Source organism: Mastacembelus armatus, chromosome 15 (assembly GCF_900324485.2).
Source record: "Mastacembelus armatus chromosome 15, fMasArm1.2, whole genome shotgun sequence".
Lineage (NCBI taxonomy): Eukaryota > Metazoa > Chordata > Actinopteri > Synbranchiformes > Mastacembelidae > Mastacembelus > Mastacembelus armatus.
The window spans coordinates 23299807-23322463 of record NC_046647.1 but is presented as its reverse complement, the minus strand read 5'-3'; the positions used below and the strand labels follow the sequence as shown (position 1 = coordinate 23322463).

The following is a 22657-nucleotide window of genomic DNA, read 5'->3' as shown; positions in this document are numbered from 1 at the left end:
AGCAGATTTCTATGACAGCGGCCGAAGTAAAAAGGCAGAAAACAGAGAGAGATGCTGGGGATGGAGTAAAGGAGCAGAGGGAGGAAGATATATTATTTCAGACGTCTGGCCTGCAGCGCTTCCCGGTAAAAATCCTAAACGGAACAGACAGACAAGCACAACCGTATAAAACCATCTCAACCGCCATATGGCTCCGGGGAGATGTCCTTGCTGCGTCCCTCAAACCTCCCCCCCTCAACCCTCCACTCTCTCTCTCTCTCTCCCCCTCTCCCCATACCAGACCCCCTCCTGGCTCCCTTATTTCGGTGTTTTTGAAGTTTGCTGGTGGCTGCGTGGTGCTGCTGATTTCCTCTCTGAACGCCGTCACCTTCAAGCTAATCTGGATCTGTGAGGGTGACAGCGGTCACCTGGGCCACACCGATAGCAGCCAAGCATCATTAACATTGACCGTATCTCATGCTGTTAAATTTCTGAGTCTCAACGACGGAGCAAAAAGCAGGAACACCGTCAGAGGTTTCCACTGCTTGTGATGTCAAAACATGAACACAGACTTTGAGAGTGTGTTTTATGGGAAATAAAAGTTTTATTAATTCTTGAGAGTGTGTGTATGTGCAACAGCCATCAATGTCATTCCTCACCAGCTTTAGCAGCAAAATCAATTTACACATCTGTATTTATCTTCTGTCACAACAGATTTTAACTCTTGCAAGTGAAAATTCCTGGGTACTCCTGGAGGAAACACATGCACTATATATATATATATATATATATGTTCTGTTTGCTGTGGGACTGAAGACTCACACAATACCTGCCTTCGGTGCGGTGCCTTGCGATCGGTGAGCTGTTTATAAAAATACATTTAAAAGGTCAAATGTTTCTTCGACATCTCGATGCTGAAAATGTCAGGATGTTATTCTGTTTTCCTGAACGCTGACTGAACGCCCTCAAACAGAGCTCACTTGAGACAGACACTGAATAAATCATCCACAATTACAGGCCTGGGTTACACACTTGTTTTTCACGCCAAAGCCTCGGCCTCGCAGCTAATAACGGCTTCAATCCAAAACGGACCTGAAGCCTGAAGTCAAACTTTTTACATTAAAGCTGCCCCCGATAGAAGGTTTTAATCAGGACTTGTCACTTGTTGGGCAGGTCCCGGCACACGGCACTTTCACACACTGTGTGTTTGTCCAGGGCTGACTGGGCCAGATTGTTAGTGTGACTATAGGGAAGACTGGTCTCTGTGGTCGGAGGTTAAAGCGCAGACAGCACGGTGGCTTGTTGTGGTGTGTGAGTATTACGCAGTGACCATCCCCCCCCACACACACACACACACACACACACACACACACACACACACACACACACACACACACACACACACACACACACACACACACACACACACACACACACACACACACCCAGCCACGCTTGGCCACGCTAACACACTTCTACTAATCTGCCACCTCGATTAACGCCAGCTAAATACGGGACACACAAACACAAATACATACTGTACGGCACGAATACACACAGAGACGCACATGCACAAGTGATTTGGCATTCACTGGTCCAGACAGGATAATCTCTCCAACCACAGATTGTGTGTGGTAGCCAAGGACTGAGCAATCAGAGCATAACTTCACCTCTGCAGAGCTGTGGAAACCCACCAGTCAGAGTTTTATTAAATGGAAAAAAATAGAAAATCCTTATTGTGAAAATAAAAGGTTACTGAAGTGGTATAATCACATTGTAAGCTTTATGAATGTCCTATATTGGCTGCTTACTGCCTTAATAAATGGCCATGGGGTCAATAACTCCATAATTTTGAGACAATCTCCTCATTAAAATTAACTTTAGTACCTTTACACATCATGCAGCTGTAGAAATTAGACTGTAAGAGACCTCAGGAAACCATTTACAGTAAAATAATTAGCTCCACACACCAGCTTATTGGATGAAATGCAGTGCTGACAAGTTCTAAACAAACAAAACAGCCTTAAAACTTAAACTTTAATCAAGCTCTATTCATTATGCTGCAAATTCTCACTCTCCTGTAATTCAGAGTGGAGTTTCTCGCAGTGTAATTCCTTAATGAGTGTGGGGGAAAAAATGACACAATATGTTAATTGCCTCATGCAAGAGCAGCACAAACATCTAATTTAGGAAAATTAATGTGAGAGGGGAGCTCCTGTAATAGACAGCAGAGGTCAGGAGGAGACGTGCAAATCAGCGTAATGTGCTCAGAGTGAGGCCCGGCCAAGTCGTCAGGAGGGGGCGGCTGAAAAGTACTGAAAAGTCTTATCAGGACGGACGTTTAACAACATCTGTCTGGGATGTGAATTAAAAAAAGCTCCAGCAAGCAGACGAATTAACAAACAGAGAAAAACAAAGTTTTATAGGGAGACAGATGGACCGGAAGCACAAGAGAGATTTTACTGTTTATCATCAGTGAGGAGGCGAAAAAGAAGAAAATGGGAGCCTGACTTTTTTTTTTTTGTTTGTTTTTTTTTGGAGTATTACTAATGGATTCAAATGATTAATTATTAAATATTGGCTATATTTTGCTTTAAAAGTCTCATTTATTTCTGCAATAATCGTATTATATTTTTATACGTATGTCTCTTAATCTGATTATATTGGTGCTTCCACCACATTATTTCTTCTTAAATGTGCCCTATACATCTACATAATGTCATATATTTGAGGTGACTTACTGTACAAGCGTCACACTGGCTGTTTAAGCTCTGGGCTGATTATTGCTATTTATGGAATCGCTATTCATTTAAATTGACACAAATTTAAGTAAAGTCTTAGCCTTAACTTGCCTCTAGAGACCAGTCAGTTTAACAGCAGACTCCAGTAGTGTCTACGGTAGCCCATAAGGTCAAAACAACACAAGCCAAGGTATTAAAAATATACACTGCACATACAGAAAAGTAGAGATTATAGAAACACACTGAAAAGTGTGTTGAGGTGGAATGACCTCTATGCTTTGGTGCAACAGCCAATGAGGGTCTCTTATTTGAATATTCATTGAGCTTGATAAAAACAAGGTCAGAAAAAGTTATGTTTTAAGTTTTAATCAGTTATTTGTTTTCACGGATTCAACACAGAAGCGTGATGAAACATTTACCTGAGAACATTTCAGCGGGGAGGACAGGACCTCAATCTTTCCTTCTGGCTCACTGGCTTTCTGGATCTTCACTGCACCTTACATTAACCTCCACCAGAGTCCATATCTTAGACCTAATTCTAAGCTGAACCCCCCAAACAGCTTTCTGAGGGTGTGTCCAAAGATCTCCTCCCTCCAGGGGTATCAGAGTCAAACCAGTCCTCATAAAGATAGCTATACAAACACACTCAGTCTTCAGGGAAACAGTGTTGGATCAAACCAGATCCATCCTGTGCAGCCTGTCTTTGCACATCAGCATTAGAATTTCAAAGCTTCTGATTGTTTGATCTCCTATCCAAAAATGATTGTTGCTAATAAAAAAAGTATGAGAAGAAAGCAATTAACATAAATTGTGGTTCTATTAATACCCAGTTTTCTCTGCAGTCATCTGGCTGGTTGTGATCCATAATTAACAGTGAAGAGATCCCATTTTCACCTTCTGCCGTGGTTCCCCAGTAGACCGGCTCTCTGGAGAGGGCAGCGGAGTGAGATCGGCAAACACGACACTTTCGTTCCACACACTGCAGAAAAACTACAACTCTATTCTTCTGACATTACAACCTGACAGAATTAACACTTAAAAAATTATGCCGCAGCACAAAGATCTGTCACATTTGCAGTTAGACGCATCTGTAAGTCTCGATAAACCCTGGTGATTTGCCAGTGTGGTGTTGCATAGATATTTAATTGAGTGTCAGAATTAATTCTTAAATGCTACTCTCGTCTTTGAAGCAACTGCAGCCACATCTATTGTCATATTCATTTGCAAAAATAAAAACCGAGAAGCAAAATGCCATCCTCATCTAGCCTGGTTAAACTAATATAAATATAAACACACACAATAGAATCACTTACAGCACAGTGTCAACGAACCAATTATTTTAAAGGCATTTAAAACATTCAACTAAACGGAAATCTAATTACAAAAATTAAAATTTGTTTAATGTGTGAAATATTTCTCTGCTGTGCAACAGAAACAGAAGCTGCACACACAGTGATCAGTAATAACAGCTGCTGTATATTACAATAACAATATATTAGATACTGTAAAAATGGCGGTATTGACCAGCTCTCCCCAGGTCCCAGAGGCACCTGACACCTGCAGTTTATCTCCATAATAAGCAGGCAGGCACTAAACACATCAAGCCACAGCAAATACATAAAAACACAACATTCAGCCTCATTGATTATCATTGTTAATTTCTCGCTCCGTGGTGCAGGGTAAGTGAAGCTGAAGATTCAGGAGGCTGCGGAGCTCAGGAGAACTGGTGACAACGTTCTTTAACAAGGCTGTTTCTCTCCGACTGTCTATCCCCGTTTACATGTTCTGCAGATTAGAAATGGTAAATACAGGCCTGAGTAAACTATAAGCTACTAGCAGAAAGAAGGTTCAACATTTGCCTATTGACAAACCTGATAGCTGTGTGTGACAAAGCACCAGGATAATATCCCAGTCTGGTTTTAAGGTGGGGCTGTACAGCTGTGGGACATTGAGACTGACTGAACTATCTGCCAGATGTAAACTCTTAATCGGACCAAAGAGCAAGAAATATCCACAGCTGAGCTGCTGTGGGCGTCAGAGTCCATCCAGCCTCTCCCACAGAAAAACAACGGCTAATGCTTCCTGAGCAGAGCAGGTTTCTGCAGCAGTAAAACATTGTTATGCTCCTGTACTTCTGCCTCTGCTGCTGGGAGAGCAGCCGTTATTCACACAGCTGCAAGAGGCTGCAGGTGTGAGGTTCTGGTGGATTGTATGCACCATTATCTGATGCCTTGTTTCTCTTCCCACCAGTGTTTCATTTATCTTTTGTAAAGGCTCCTCACTTTCCATTAAGGCTTTGCATCGTGCCGTCACTGATAATCAGAACATTAAAAAGCATATTTACATGGAGTTTAGAGTTATGAGACAGAGAGAAGCAGTGTCTTTTCTTCTTTCACTCCAGCAAAAATCTTACTGAACCTCTGAGGAGCATTTGTTTTATGAAATAACAATCCCTACTGTGTTAAAGGGAAAAAACCTGCCATTCTGTACATCTGCACGTTTCCTTGTTTCCCATCTGCTCATTAACAGTTTGCATTGTCGCTTACAGCAGTTGTTTTCAGCGGTGACATTTGAAAGCAGCTAAAGGACAAATCCAGAAAGACTTTCTCGTGATGTAACAACTGATCGGTGAAGAAAATTAACTAAGATTTTTTCTGAAATGTCACGGTCTCCCTCCAAGCTTGGCTGAGTACCATTACCCAGTAAAATCTATCTAGTGTTTTCCTTTTCATCCATCACATGAGCTACGCTAGTGAAAGTGAAAGATCACAGTCTGAGGGCATTCAATTCGCTTCCTCTGTGGCAGACCGCATGAATTAATTATGTGCTGAAAAAAGTAAGTGATTTTATTTGAAATACAACATTGACTGAAGATGACGATGGGAAGAATGTGAAGCTTGGATCACCGGAGTTCCCACAGTGAGGATGTCTCCATCAGGTCTCCATTCATTAAATCCTCTATGACTGAAGGTAGAGGTGATAGAAATATCCCTCAGGAAGAGAAAAGGAAAGACTGACCGACGCAAAGACAGAGAGCTAGAGAAATAACATGGAGTCCGGATAATACAGCATTGCGGTTCTGCAGTGATACAAGACCAGCTCTCATAAATAATGTAGCTGAGTGTTGTCCTGCCTGTCAGCAGATGCTTCACTGCTCCACAGGCTCGGGAAACGAGGCTAAACAAACACCACGATCACCGGGTCACACATCACAAGTCCACGTATCAGTCACTGCTGAAAACACATGCAACCCTGCAACGTGCACGTGTGAAGAGAAAATGTACAACAAGAGGATCTAAGCAAGAACATCTTATGTTTCTCTGAATGAACCCAAACTGCGTTTGCTTAAACCTGCACTGACTGAGCAGTTATTCATTCCGGGCTGATGACGTCAACTCAATGCTTGTTCTCCTTTTAGCTCAGTTTTGTTCTCCACCAACTCTGGAGATAAATATCTGGACCTTCAGCTGCTACTGAGTCCCTGCTGGAGTTACAGACAGATGCCTATTACATCTGGAAACATACAATCTGTATAAAACATCAGCCCAAATCTGCAATTTGGACATTTTTCCAAATCTGTAACAACCAGAAACTTTGCATTTACCGTAAAACAAATCCCACGGACTGCTTCTCCTGGTGTGTTTCTTATACTAGACAGTTACAACTGCAAGCCAGTGAAAAAAAACAGCAACATCAACTTCTCTCAGACAGCGTAGTAAAGTTTAAACCACAAAGGCAGATTACATATCCTCCTAATTGAGGCCAATTCACTTGAAAGACCATAAAAGTGACATAACATGTCAGCAACGCTGAAATACTGAATGTTAATTTGCACATGAAAGGAGCAGTGTTTTCTGCATAATGGCAGAGCAGCAGCAGCAGCAGCAGCAGCAGCAGGAGGGGAAAACAGAAACCAACATGTGTATTTAAGCACAATAGTTCCCTCTGGAACGTGTGTGGATTACTCCAATAACAGACTATTATGCTGCTTAGAACCAACACCCATTGATCCCTGATGACTCAAACACTGGGAGAAAAAACGCATAACAACATTAAGTCAGCGAGAAAGTGACCAGGGTTTGTTAGTGGAAAGTGGAGTTGGTGAACTGATTTGGGATGTGAACTGTGCTACTGTGTGTGTGTGTGTGTGTGTGTGTGTGTGTGTGTGTGTGTGTGTGTGTGTGTGTGTGTGTGTGTGGGGGTCAGGAGCAAATATGAAATGATGCTGCATCTGTTGAGGCTTTAAGTGATATATCACTCCATTCCACTTCGTTTAGCATCACTTCGTCTGAGTTAATTGGTTCATGAGGAGCACTAATTAAGGGGAATGGCCTTGTTTATTGTCACGGCGATGCTCGTTAAGCAGAGAGATCTGTTTTTTTCTTTCAGTATTCGTGACATGAACCCACCCTTCACCACTGTGGGTGGGGGGATGCACCAGTGTGTATTTACTTTAGTCACTGATGTGACAGCTGCATTTAGCTTGTGCAGCAAAGTACTGTACAGGCACTGTACGCAAATGCATGTATATATACTGTCACTGTAGCACACACACACACACGAAGATCCATTACACTGTACATACACACACAACCAAGATGATGATGATGTGTCCTACCTCTCTGCGCCGTGAGGCCCAGCAGGTCTGCTTGATTTTCCAAACCACAGCGGCAACCAGTAGGAGGGACAGGAAGCAGCTGCAGGGAGGAGAGGAGCCGAGGATGAGTCAACCAAACATCAGCGATTCCTTCTGCTCAATCATCAAGTTACTCGTGGATTTAACAGTGACACTTGTGAAGGAGTGAAAGTGACGTTCATACTGGTTCAAAAAAAAAAAAAACTAGTGCCGTTCAGACAGTCACATGAGAGAAACGTAAAATCTAAATCTAGGAGGTCAAAAATGTTCAGATTTTCTATATTTCATGAGCACTGGATAGTTGACCTTCTTCGGGACTCCACAAATTATTTTAATAAAATAAATGACTTTGCTACTTCTAGACATATTAAAAATTTGAAGAGGGCACAAGTCAAAAAGGTCTGGAGTCTTCTTCAAACTCTCATTTGGGTGGAAACGTTCCGTTTAATGTGAACCAGAGTGCAGTAATAAGACATGACAACTAACAGAGGAGGCTACTAAAAACAAATGCTAACATGTTTTCATGCTTACAGTGCAAAGCAACCACAGTGCAATTACAAGGCAATTTCACATCACCAGTACTCTTGGACCAGTATCTGCAAATAACAAGTATTTCCTGTATGTAGTACCTCTTTAAAAAGATTTTTAAAGAGCTTTTTTTTTTTTAAAGCACAAGAAGGACAAAATGGACAATACAATCACAGAAAACTATCAAACCAATTTACTGCCCTCCAGCTCCAGTTTCTGGAGAGCAAAGACAACACAAGGGAGAGAGAAATTCTTGGGAAATTTGTGCCAGGATACAAAACCGCAGTGACCGCAGGCAGTTGGGGATTTTAGGACAGCAAGAGGTCAACAAGCGACACAATGTTCTGTAACAAGGAACAAGGTCTCATGCTACACAGATACACATACACACACACACACACACACACACACACACTGAGCCCTAAGGTTCACTGTCTGGGGGCCAAAGTTATCTGGCCAAGCACAAAGCTCCTCTCTCAACCCGAACTTCTGACAAGAACTCAAAACAAGCACAATCAAAGACTTAACAACAGGAAGTCCCTGAAACTGCTGAGGATAGCTGCTCCGAGACAATCGTCCTGTTCATCTGTTTGTGTGTGTGTGCGTGCATGTGTGATGTGTCCTCCTGTGTGTCTGTGTGGGGATGACAGCACTGTAAAGGGTATTAGCGCCGTAATGAGCGTGACATTTTCAGACCCCGTGTGACGAAGAGGCTGCAGTAACGGCCTCTTCGGTCCACGGTCGACCTCTAATCTGCATTCAGACATTTGACAACCAGGAAATCCCCTCGGACGAGGCGAACAAAAACCTCAGTGCTGCCGCTGGATCAAAACCATCTGGTCTGAAGACTGTTGCCTTTTACCAAGTGATCTGAAGTGTTTTCATTGGACAGACCTGAACATGTTCATTCATATATATTTTAATATTCTCACACACCGATATCCTCAATCCTCCATTGGTACCTGTGCAGCAACTACCTATTATAGAAAACCAAGCATCACTGATGTTTTCAAAGTCCCGTTTCCTGTTAGCTGGTCTTTATGTTACTGTTTGCTCATTTTTATTATTGTAAAATGTCTGTTGGAAAGAACTTTGCAAGCTCTGGTTTCCCTCAGTGCAATGTAAATAAACTTTTCCAGCAGCACAAATATTAGCTTTAAATTACTGTCTTTCTGACACCTTCATGGGGGCTCACTAACCCAGACACCAGATATGCTACACAACAGTCAAAGCAAAGACACAGACACTCCCCTCCACAAACCCTCCACTGGCTGGGATTCAAATCCAATCAGGCCCAAGATTCGCCATTCAGTCTGAATTACCTCAGCTCGCCATTAATGAGCCACAGGGCCCGGAGCTCAGCCACAGAACCAATGGAGTGGACTGGCTAATTGTCGCTATTACCGAGGCATTAGGGAGGAGGAAGGAGGGGATAAACAAAGTAGTTTGGTAACACTCCACTGAGCCTTTTGATAGGTTTGGGTTTAAGGCTGTCCAGCCACAGGTGGTAACAACTGAACTGATTAAAAAAGCAGGGGCTGCAGGTGAGAAAGAGTCTGGGTCCAAAGTTGTGCTCGTGCTCTTTTGACTTCCGTAATTTGGTTTAAACAAACAACAAACAACAAACCATGAATATCCCACTCACACACACATGCACAGGAGCACAGTGAAACATCGGAGCCCCAGCGGGCAGAGAGAACAAATCAATAAGCTATTCGATGAACATGAGCCTCGGATAGCGCACAATCGGAAACAGCTTTCCATCTGCACAACCAGCAAATCAACTGTTAGCGTGGAGACGGGCCAAACGGGGGCCTCGAGTCCTAAGGAAGCTCAGGGTCTGTTCTGTAACATTCGTGACATCCAAACCTTTCTCAGTAGTTGGTCGTGTCTTTTTCTAAATGCTTACCATTGAATATCTCACTGCAGCAAATGAGAAGCATGTGAGTCCAGTGAGCTGAAGGTTGAAGGTTGTCTGTGGAACAGATGTATAGTTTACATACTGAAAGGTCCAAATAAACCCATTGCCATCCTTTAAACTGGACTTTTCAGTTTGGAGAACCAGAATAAATTCTACATTCTCGAAGTTTTTTCCCTTCAGCGTCACCGACAGACCAGCACAGGAAAACACAGCAAGGCTGCAGCGTTGTTCAAACTGAATGTTGTTTTAAAATTTCATACCAGTCAGATTAGGGCCAAAAAACTGTAGTGACACGCTGCTACCATGACAAGCCTTCGAAGCAAAACCACAGAACCTAAAAGCTGTTTCCACTGCAGGAACACACTCCCACCACTTTAACACAGAACCTGTTTTTACTCTGATCTGTACATCTGTAATCCTGACTCCACTTATTTCCTCTATAGTGTAAACATCTGTAATATACAGGTGCTGATGGGACTTTAATTTCAAAGCCAAATGTTATTGGTCACATACACAATTATACAATTATATGCTTTGATATGACTGTATTATAAAAGCTGGGTTCAGACCCTAATCCTGACCTGCATGTGTTTGGACTGTGGGAGGAGAAAACCCACACAGACACAGGGACCACATGCAGACTCCACACAGAAAGGCCCCGGGTCCACCTGGGTTCAGACCCCAGTCCTGACCTGCATGTGTTTGGACTGTGGGAGGAGAAAACCCACACAGACACAGGGACAACATGCAGACTCCACACAGAAAGGCCCCAGGTCCACCTGGGTTCAGACCCTAATCCTGACCTGCATGTGTTTGGACTGTGGGAGGAGAAAACCCACACAGACACAGGGACAACATGCAGACTCCACACAGAAAGGCCCCGGGTCCACCTGGGTTCAGACCCACAACCTGCTGCTGTGAGGAGACAGTGTAAACCACTGCTCCACTGTGCCGCCCAGTACAGTGTGCTGTAACTCTTTCTATTTCTGTCTGTCCTGGAAGATAAATCTGTCTTTCCTCTGCCTTGTGTTTCTGACATTTGTGATTGTTTAATTTATTTTCTTTATTTTTTACTCGTCTTGAGTTCTCTCCGACGTTCTCAGCTTTTAGGTGGGGATAAATTTTGCCATATCTAAAGATTGAGGGTGCTGTAAGTGGTGATTTTGGGCACCATAAATAAACTGAAGGATTTTGAGTCCCATAAATTCATGCTCCTGTGTGTAAGTGCCTACGGGTTTTCTTGTTATGTTAATGTAAATACAGCTACTCCAAAACTGGACACAGTCAAACAAGAGACATTTGGACTAACGGTGTAAAAACCTCAGAGGAACCTTGTGGAGGTGAATGTTGATGGGACTGTAATTTTGCGATGAAGTGTGTGAGCTCGGGGAGTCTCATGAGCCACTTACTGCTGAGCAGCTTCTCTGCTGTTTGGGCAAAGAGAGAGAAAGTGATTGCTAATCAAGTGAGCGGGAGCTGGGAATAATTGGACAAAGCTGAACTGCAATGTCACCAATTAGCATTTGGGATTGTGGAGAGCAGAGACATTAATGCTGTTTAATTATGGCCATTTTCCTCTTTTCTCTCCACTCACAGATGAGAGAGAAATTCATGAGGACGGACGGAGGGAGGACATGGCTGGAAAAGGAGGTGAGAGAGATTTCAGAATTTGTGTGGAAGAAGATTTTCTAGTTAAACATGTTTCAGTAGCTGGGCCATATTTTCTTAAAAAAAAACAAAAACTAATAACATAATATAGAAACAAACTGCCCAGTGCAACAACAATTTCTTTATGCTAAATATGTTGTCACTGCACGTCAACACACTAATGAGGGCTCACCTTTTTTAAGGCAGGTGTCATTTATTTATGGATGATTTAAGACTCGTATTTCCAGTTTTTGCCCTTGTGTTTGTGCTGTGAGCTTCAGATTTGATAAACTGAATCTGTGTTTTTTAAATTGTATTAGAGGAGCAATGTAAATTTTCTCAGGCAGCAACTGATGCAAATCTGCCAAATGGATTTTAGAGCAACAGTAACTGCTCTATTTCTACAGTAAGTTCCAAAAACTTAACAGTGATTTTTCATCCAGGAGCCCTGAGCTGCCTGAAGATGCAGTAACTATAGAAACATCTTTAGCTTCAACAAGTTTGCAGATAAAAATCTATGTAAACGTTTCCTCGTTATGTTAGTAAAGCATGTGATGTGGACCAGACCATAATTGTCTTTCTTATGCTTCAAGACACTAATTTATTTTATTTCTTTCCTTATATGCTTGTGCTTGAAGCTGCACAGTCCAGGAGAAATAAGGCTTCATTGTGCCGATGAAGTTGAATAATAAATGAAAATCCAATTTCACCTGTTTTGGCTCCGTTTTGTTCTCAACCAGCTCCTGAGTCAATAAAACTGAAAATTCAAATTTGAATTTAATTTTTAAATTGATCATTTGTTGTATTGTGCTAATGGTACTATAGTATACGACAAGCCCTGCACTGAAAATCATGCTTGTTGTATTATATAACAAGATTTTTGCAAATAAACCAAAAACAAACAGAAAAAAAGTCCCGTGTTTGTAACACGCAACCTTTGCTCACTGAGAGTCTGGTGCAGTGCAGATGAGAGTAACTCATAGCAGTGACTCACACTCACACACTCACACACTCACACACTCACACACTCACACACTCACACACTCACACACTCACACACTCACACACTCACACACTCACACACTCACACACTCACACACTCACACACTCACACACTCACACACTCACACACTCCAGCAAACTCTCCCGGCAAAACTTGACACCGTCCCCTACTGATGACATCATCCGTCTACGCTGGCCTAAAGGTCGCCGATGTCTGGGAGCCGGCCCTGGGCACAAAATGGACTCACTTCCTCACATGGGTGCACAGTGACACACACACACACACACACACACACACACGAACACACAAACGCAGGGGAACAGCAGCCACACACACATTTGTCCGGTGTCGCAGCTGAGTGGCAGAATCTTGCCTGAAGACAGCAGACTTCATCCCAGATTTCTTCACCACAACACTCTCTCATTAGCTCCAGTGTCTGTCTGCATGAGTCTGAGCTGTAACACAAACGGCCAACAAACGGACCGCCTCGTCTGGCTGCTTGATGTGGCTGAAAATCAGGCTGGAGATGGGAATGACTTCATGGGATGCTCATATATTTGCCTTTCACTTTAGTAAACAAAGATTAAAACGAAAGAACATCCTTTTGTAAAACAAACAGTGGGGAAAACGACACACACGAGATGCTGCAAACGAAGGAGCACACATTTCTGATTTTGGCCAGCCATCAGCTCCACACTCATTCCTCTCAAATCGCATAAAAGAAACTTTCTCAGACAGCCAGCGGTCTCCGACATGCTAAAATAAGATACCAAGCCTCTCGCTCTTTCTCAGCAACCCAACTCCCGTGCGCTGAAGAAGGCACACTCTTGCTGTAGATGCACAGGATTGGCAGAACCGCCTGAGGCTGCTGCCACCTACTGTAACTCAGCGAGCTCAGGTTATGGCCCAGTTGTGCAAAACACCTCTGGGATCGGAACCACTGAGCAGCACGGTGTTGTGAGGAGCAGCAGGGTACTCTGCAGGGAATACAGTAAATCAGTGAGTCAGGACACACTCACCTGAAGAAGGTGACAAAGAACTGCACCAGGTCCATGATGCTGTTGTGCTGAGAGAAAGCGATCTGTTGGAAAAGAGAGAGCCAGAGTTGGAGAGTGTAAGAAAAGGTACAGTACCAAAGAAAAAACATACACAGTGACATAAAGGTGTCTGCATATTAACCCTCTCACTGATCGGGTCTATATGTTATCAGACTGCATCCTGCCAACATGTGCACATACAACCATCAACATGACAAATGCGCTTTGTCTTCAAATGCAGCAAATCCTCATGTTTAAGATGATCATTTACTGATCAAACCACAATTAACCATTTAATGACATCACTGCAAACTGTGTCCATCTTCTTCCAGCGATAAGCAGAAAGTTCAGTGATTCAAACTGATCAGGTTGGAGTGAGGTGATGAACAGTTTTTAATAATTACACGTCCTAAACTGACCATTCTGGATCTGCCTGACATCGTATTTGCACGAACCAAACACAGCTCTATACAGTACATTCCCAGCAAGCCCTTACATAACCTTGTTTTTGCCGCCAACACGTGTTACAGAACACAATGTGAAACTGATGCAATAACTGTGGATGAACATCTTTCTTACCTAAGGCCAGTGTTCAGACCTCTTACGTAAGGCCAACATTATTTTATGCCAAAAACATTCTCACAAGTTCTCCATCTCCTTCTCTGGCACAGACTAACAACGCAATGCAGGACACCCCCATATGGGGTGTAGGCTGTATCGGCTTTAACCTGTGAGAAAGGCCTCTGGACTTTGGCGCTGGCCAGTGTTGTGCAGTGCACACAAAAAAACAAAAAACCTGCTAAATTTACTGCCTGAACTCTTCATCATCATGTTTCCTGTGCTGGTGCTGCATGTGGACACACACTGTCCAGAAGCACAGAGCTGATTTGGACCCTAATAGACTTTGTCATTTCTTCTCTTTACTTACTTTTTGCCAAAGTAGTGATTAGCCAGAGCTGCCAGAGTTTCCAGAGTATGTTCAGCATGCAGGACGTGATTTTTTTTTTTATATATATAAGTTAATATACACCTACACACCCATTCTTACCTCTAGTGCAATTATTCCTATATACTGTTTATTATGTCGCATCATGGAGTCTAAAGAAAATTCACCTCTGGGGACAAATTAATTAGATAATTGTTTTTTGGTTTATGTGCTGCTCATTTATTTAGATGAAAGATATTTGCACACTAACAAACCTGAGAAGGAAACACGTCTTTTTATTTAGTGAACTTTCAAATGACATCGATGAGCACTAAAGAATGAGACATCGCATAAATAAATAAATAAATAAATACTGTTTTTCTGGATATGTTCAAAAAATACACATTATAGTGGATGTTGCAGCATTAAAATACAAAAGCACTAAATATATTTCCACTTGTTTCATCAGCACACACACCCACACACACACACACAGCAGAAAAGAAATGTTTCCTCACCGCTCACCTTATCTCATCCTTCAGAATATAACTCTGCAATCTTCATCAACAGCTGTGTGTGTTTACTGTGTGTGTGCTCCTCTTTTTGTGTCTCTCACAGGAAGTGAGATGCTGCTTCAGAGCAAAGGTTTGGCCCACGGCTATGAAAACTCTTGGAAAGGCCATTGTGGTCCATGTTTAAACGTCCTCATGTTAAGAGGATTATTTATTATGGACATAATTGATTTTCTGTTCACTTTCCTGCCCTGTAGGAACAAAACGGAGCCCAGTTTGTGTCGCAGGTCTCACAACCTCCTAAAACCAAGGACGACTAAAAGTGCAACACACTAGGACGCTGCTTCCACACAAGTTACAAACAACAAGTTACAGTACGTGACTCTTTGCTAAGCTCGTTCCAGCTTCTCCACTAAGATGTTTTACAACAGTAGAATCACTTAATGTCCTCATTTATCACTTTTTCATTAAATTAAGTGCAGTACTAATGGCATTTTATGTCAGTAGTTTTTAACAAAAGAAAAGCTATTTTTATTTGAGAAACATATCTGTGAAAATAAAACAAATAATGCATTTTAATAAGGCTAAATAACAGCTCAATAAAAAGATAGCACATTCAATAAAACTACAGCGGTGTGTTTTGTAACCTGCAGTGTGTTTGAAGAGAAGCACCGACTTCAGCTTCCAGATTACTGCAGATGAAGAAGTAAGGCGCAAAGCTTTAAAGTTTACTTGGCTGTCAGTGTTGAGTATTTCAGCATCTCCAGTAATGAGCTAATAACAATAACAAATTAACGTTAGATGTTCCCAGTGAAATCAGCCCTGTCAGACAAGCCTAGACATTTTTTTTGATCATTTTACCTTAAGACAAGAGCACTCATACTTCATCTTGCCCACCCCCACTGTAGCTAAGCACCACAATGCATTTGATAGCAATATATTTCAAGCACGATCAACTTGGAGCACTCCTTTAAATGGCCCTAACAGCCGTCAAGGCTGCGTCTTTGTCTTTGGCGAATCCACTGAGACTAGTTGGAGGGGGAAGAGAGAGAGAAATGGGGCTTAAAAGGTTTACCGGCATATGTGCAGCAGGTAAAATGGCCTGACAGTGAAAAACCTGCAGAAAAGCTGATTTTGGTCCAGAGGGACGCAGCATTAATACAGGCATCAGGGAGAAAAGAGCCTGGTTTTGCATTCAGGTTTCCAATGCAGCAAAATACATCACAATCCCCTGACAATATAAATAGTTATTATAAATGCACCCAGATAAACTAACAGAAAAATACATACAAACACACTATACTGGAGAAACAATAACAAACAAATGCAATAAATATGAATAAAATGAGGAATTAAAACTCAGTAGACATCAGGCACACTAGCAAAATAATGTATTAAATAATGCATTCAGTCTAATTTCTCACACACACACACACACACACACACACACACACACAGGTCCACCAACTCCAGAGCCAACAGCCATCATTTCAATTTACAACAACTGCAGTCATTAAAAACAACTATAATCAATAAGCTGTTTAGGCCACACCCTTTTCCTCCACTGCAGAGCAACAGACACACATCTAGCACCATCACACACACACACACACACACACACACACACACACACGCACGCATCATGGCAAATGTAGACATACAAGAAATTACAAACTGCAAATCAAGTTAGCACAGAGCATGTGTTGTTTTATGGATTAACTGTGTTTGAGGTCTGGTAGAGTTAACCTGCCGGAGACGAGACGAGCGAGTCCAACAGTCTCCTCATGAGTCCAAGAACCACATGATGAGCCAAGTAGTTTAAAACTACCAGCAACACACAATGTCCGAACGGATGTGAACGTTAATCTGTGGTTATTCCTAACAAAACGTTCGGTTATGTTGAATCTGACATTTACCTTGAGCTCACAAATATGAGACAAAGTGCATTCTTCATATATTTCAATGACTCTTCGAATATACGTGTTGCTAACGTAATAAACCAAGTGTTTAATGTGGAGACTGGAGAGTCATGACTAACTGCTGACACACAGTTGGATCTTACACTGAGGGGCAGCCGCAGGAAACACTGCAGGGACGAACGGGTCAGAAAAATTACTACAGATGGGAATTGTTGAAGATGCACAAATAAAAAGTGAAATAACCCACAGATCATGACACAAACACAAAAACAACAGGAGTATTCCTTTTCTATAAAAAGTAATTGTTTTGAGATCAGGGATCAGGGACTCTTCTGGGGAAATGTTTTTTTAATCTTGAAGCTAAAACTGCAATTACTACAGGAGACGGTGTGAGAACAGGAGAGCGGGACTAAGACCAGGACACAGGTAAAAGATGTGAAGAACAGAAGCAATGTAAAAAGGACTCCAAGGACCCCAGTACCAAAGTGCAGTCATTACCGAGGGCCTACGGTGGCCCTGTGGGGACAAGCCCAGGAGCCTTTCATTCCCCTACGCCTGAAACAAGGGCTGCTTATTAAACCCTGGGATGAAAGAAGGTGTTTGCCTAATCAATGCAGGCCAGAAAAATGGCTAATTGCAAAAGGAGGAAAGGAAAAGTGTGGAACGGGAAGTAAAAATGGGGAGACAGCAGAGAGGAAGTACGAGTCGGGTGGAAAAAGGGGAAGAAGCTGAGGCACAGGATGAATGTGGAGAACAGGCTGGAGGATAATGACAGAAGAGCATGACGGACCGAGCAAAGACCACGAATTCAGCCCTTCACTTAATCCTCATTGTGGCTGCAGGGCAGTGAAGCTGCTGCTCATATACACTGGGTCCATCCATCACTGGTATGACACTGACACACTTTCATTGTGAAGGGTGAAGCTTAAAGGTGCGGTGAGTGATTTTGTCCCGTGAATGTTTATCTCTCATTAAAAACAACAACAGTAACGTGGAGGGTTAGCACACACTTCCACAGACAAACAACAGACTTCACCGTCACCACAAAACATGTAGACCATTATCTTACAACACTGTCAGCAGCAGAGGCTTAATTCATTATGGGTTTGTCCAATGTAAGGAAGCATAATAAAAAGTTTACCAAACGAGCAACATAACAATTAGTTATTTTTTATTCTGAATATATGGATTTTAATCCTCCAATGAAAATTAATACCTGAATGTTGTATCTTCTACATAAATGCTGTAAAATGACTTAACATGAATGTTTCAGGTCATTTGTTGTTTAAGGCAGCGACTTGTCTTAGAAATATTATAAACACAGTCTGGTTTTCAACAGCCAAAACATTAGGAACAGCCAAATGTTCCAGATCAAATCGAAATAACAGAATATTAAATTAAAGTGGCCAAGGATGAATAACTGTAATCCACATGTACAGATTACTACACTAACTGTAGAAACCATACATTTCATATAAGTCATTTTTAATCAATGGTTTAATTTCCTTAAATGTTACAACTTGATCAGCAATTTAAAACACTTTTGTTTTGTTAGCTTGTCGTTATTTTGACTGTGGGTGGATGAGATGCAGTTTTCACCCAGTGAAAACATTTCTACACATTTCTTCACCTTTCTATAAGAAATCAGTAATAATGTTCAGTGTTCAACAGCATGTTCACATGTGAATTTCCCAGAAAAATGAAATGTGTTTACAGCACACTCTCCCTCGGTGTTTGCACATTCATGAGGATCCACGGACCAAAACGAGGCAGTTGCCAAGTGCCGCCGACACCTACATGCTATGCAAATGAGCCCAGCTCTGCCATATGTGTGCACTTGTTAGGAGAGCTCACAGATGCAGCTCTTTTTAACAGGTGCTTCAGGCCCACTTCAGTGTCAATCTGCAGCTCACACACCAGTAACAAAGCACAGTGAAAACACAGAATAATGACAGGAGCAGCGAGAACGCCTTTTCCCATTGTAGCTTATTAGTCTGATTTTCAGCTGCTGTCCTGTTTCGGTTTTCTTGAGTGTAATGTTTGTTTCATACCGATGTTCTACCACTAATCAGACGGGATCAGTAATTAACTGAAGTCCCATCAAACAATATTATAGGTGGAAAATTAGTAAATGTTGGTGGAAAAGTCTGTCAATGTTTCCTTAAGTAAGCTCAAAGTGTGAATAATGCCTTTTGCGTTATTATCCCATCTCATTAAGTGGTGATTATTACTCTGCAAGAGCATGAAAGACTAAAATTATGTAAATAATCCACTTGCAATTTATCTGACAGCATAATTACACATCACGCTACTGTTTCCTTAGCTTTATATTATTCACAGTTTCTCCATCACTGTTTAAAAATAATGTTTGAATCCTTATCAAGATCTGCTCATGAATGTGATGTTTAACCAGCAATTACCATGTTTTCTTTTTAAACCTCTGATAATGGCCTTTTCATGCCCATCACTACTGTTGTTCTTGTTGTTCACATGTTTCAGGCGGATCCTTAAACATTGAAACGAGTTTCTGAATATCACACACGTTCCTAAATGTTTATTTTAAGAGAGGTGTTGCACCATCAGCTCCTGACCATCAGTGACACATGTTAGGGTCCCAAGCTGAGGACAACCAAAAACCAAAATCAACAGATGATGTGGGTTTCACTGGGCCCTGACACACACTTCTACACCGCATTAATCCTCAAATCACCATCCAAATTTGCCCTGAGGTTGCCGATGACCACTGCTGGATGCTGTGTGGTTAAATGGGCAGCACTCAGCCTCTCTGGTTCCCCTTCACCCTATGGAACATAATAGTGCCTCAGTGAGACGCATCAGATAGGCCCTGCTCATCCTCTGAGAGTGAGTTAACCGTTTCAGCTTCTGTTTTAATCCAATAGAGGACACTCTGTCACCGACACAATCAGAGAGGGTGTTCGTGTGTTTCTCTGTGTCAGATATCTGATTAGGAGAGGCATCCTATTTAATGATGGCAGGAACAGAGGATAAATAAGTGACTGAGCAGCAAATCAAATCAACCACCCAATCACTCCAGCCCTGAGTTCATCTGCAGCAGAAATGGCCGCCCACCTCTGACGGGAGGCTTTCAATCTGCGGGCCTGCAGGCTGTGATGCAGGAAGGATGTAGAGAACTGTGCTCAACAAAATTACAGACGGTATAATTTAAAAGAGCAGAAAGAAGTTAAGTTTGCAATAAAGTGCGTTTTGTTTCTTGCTGTCAATTTTAATTTTGCCTCTTCAGAGCTTGAAGAGTGGAAACAAAGGGCTGCTCAAGTTGATTTTCAAGCGATTACAGTCCTTTCCTCATCGAGATAACATTTTCTGCTAAATTACAAACACAGATGTTCAAATTTGAAACGGTTATGGTCTGGAGTTACACAACTCCTGGCTAAATTAACTGTTCTTTCAAAACAGAAGGATGAAGACAGAAACTGGGTCATGCTCCCATAATGTTTGTGGGCTCAATCAATAAAACATGATTTTGTGATTAAACAAATCCAGGCCAGTCCTGGTGTGTAAAAAAAAACGGCATCAAAATGAACAAATTACAGGAATGATCCACAGTAGCTTCAGAATATATTCAGTCCTCCTCGCATTTTGCACTTTATTGTGTTGAATTTTGCCCAGCAATCAACACTCAACACCCCATAATGACAAAAAGAATAATGTTTTCGCAAAAGCCTTAATTGTCCTGCTTGTTTTCCAACTGTCAGAAAATTAAAGCTGAAGCGGAACTGGACCGTGCAACACGACAATGACCCAAAACATAAATCGACCAAGGACTGTCTGCAAACTAAGAAATGGAGAGTCCTGGAATGGCCGAGTCAAAGCCCAGATCTTAATCCCATCGAGATGCTGTGGGGACTTGAAACGGGCTGTACATGCAAGAAACCCCTCAAACATCTCACAGCTGAAAGAATTCTGCACTGAGGACTGGGGTAAACTTTCCTCAGACCGAGGTCAGAGACTGGTAGATGCTACTAGAAGCGTCTCATTGTTATTTCAGCCAGAGGGGGTAACACTAGCTGTTGGGGGGGAGGCTGTCCTAACTTCTGCCTCAGTTAGAATATGCATTTTTGTAGAAATACATTTACAGAAGATCTTGTTTAGTTATATTACTTTAATCTCTCAGTATTACTAATGAGATTAAATATCCTTATATCCAAAAATGTTACAAATATACTCAGGTTTTCATGGGGTGTCCTCATTTTTTCCACACGACTGTATATTTCTATTTCTACTGACTTTCATAATTCAGATTTTCACTGAACATCTGAAAAATCTGAAAATATTACTTCCTGTTTAAAACCTGTTTTAGTCTCCAGTGCTTGAAATAATTCTAGTGTCTGCTGAAGCTGTAACTTCTGACTTCAGGCTTTAAAAATATGGGAATATTGTGGTAAACGTGTTGTCATGATGGTGAACACAGGAAACGAGGACAAAGGTGCAAGGTCAGTGTGACAGAACCTATCAAAGTCTGTTCCAGCAGAACGACCAAACCTGACACCCCCCTCTGCCTCGCAACCAGCCCTCGACTCCGGGCTGACGTCAGGTCGCCACCGGGGAAACACTCACAGGTCGCGTTAAGGCGTGCAGGGGTTGTTCACGGATTTCTACCTTTTTTAAAATCAGGTTTTCAACCAGCTACATGTAGGTGAGGATATTTTGCATAAAGGTATTAGGGATTGTCTGATTGTATTTCTTCTGGGGACTATGAATATTCACAGCAGACTCTTCAGACCTGGAGGCAGCAGCACAATAAAAGGTCATGTGATCACCAAAATCGTTGAATTCATCGCCCTGGGAATAATGAACCATTCCACGCTTCCTGACAATCTGCCCAATAGCTCTTCCTCTCACATGTATTTGTGGGTCATTGTGCGTACCTGTGTGTGTGTGTGTGTGTGTGTGTGTGTGTGTGTGATATTAGATCAAAAATTATCAGCCGGGTCGTTACCAACTCTCCGGACAATTTCTCTTCCTCAGCCTGCTGTGGACTCAGAAGCCACCAAGGTCACAGGACAGAACAAACGAGCGCTTCTCATGTTACGCACCAGCATGACAAGGCAGCGAGATAGAGCTCATCGTGGTAATTATCATATCACCTTTCAACCAGCAGATATATGGAGCTCTGATAATGTAGCATTAATGGGAAATGCATATGAGGGGGAGCGATCAATGGACAAATGACCCATAACAAGGTGCAGGACACTCAGCAGTAAAAGCTAACATTTATATAAACCAAATGACTGTGATAAAACAAGCTGATTGGGATTAGGTTACTGCATCACGTTTCCATTTCAGAACGTGGTGAGCTTTCAAAAACAAAAAATAAAAACATGTCAATTAGAACTTGAAAGAAAAAACACACTTCTAGAAAGAAGTCAAACCTTGATGCAGCAGTGCTTTGCACAGTACATGACTCCAATTTAAAACCTTGCTGCTGCAGTCAATCGCTTTAAAGTCTGACCTTGTTTGTCAGTGACAGTTTAATGAGATAAGAGTGTCTGCGATGTAAGCTAAGCGGCCTATGATGAACACACAGGACAGAGAAGCTGCTGTGGGCCTAGACCCTAAATTGATAATCAGTCTCTCCCCCTTCCTCTAGTAACTATTGGTGCACAGTTTGTGTTAAAGTCAACTAAAGCTGTTGTCGGCTTGGAGTTTTGTTTTCCATCACTCCCCTGCTATCTGGTGCACGCCGTGATGAGCTCCACACCCATTCTGCACTCAGCTCCTCCGATGCACCGTGCACTGGGAGGAAAAGTCCTTCGTTATAACATACACA

The 22657-nt window shown here is 42.1% G+C and overlaps 1 protein-coding gene across 2 annotated transcripts in view; it reads right to left on the bottom strand.

The window, feature by feature from the left end:
* The window catches only part of atrnl1a (attractin-like 1a), a 167267-nt gene that overhangs the window by 59505 nt on the left and 85105 nt on the right, over positions 1-22657 (bottom strand). For both annotated transcript variants that reach the window (XM_026309865.2, XM_026309866.2), the window contains 2 exons: positions 13475-13536; positions 7339-7417 (listed from right to left, as the gene is read on the bottom strand). In XM_026309865.2, the coding sequence (XP_026165650.1) occupies positions 7339-7417; positions 13475-13536 (141 nt within the window). The remainder of the gene's footprint in view (positions 1-7338; positions 7418-13474; positions 13537-22657) is intronic.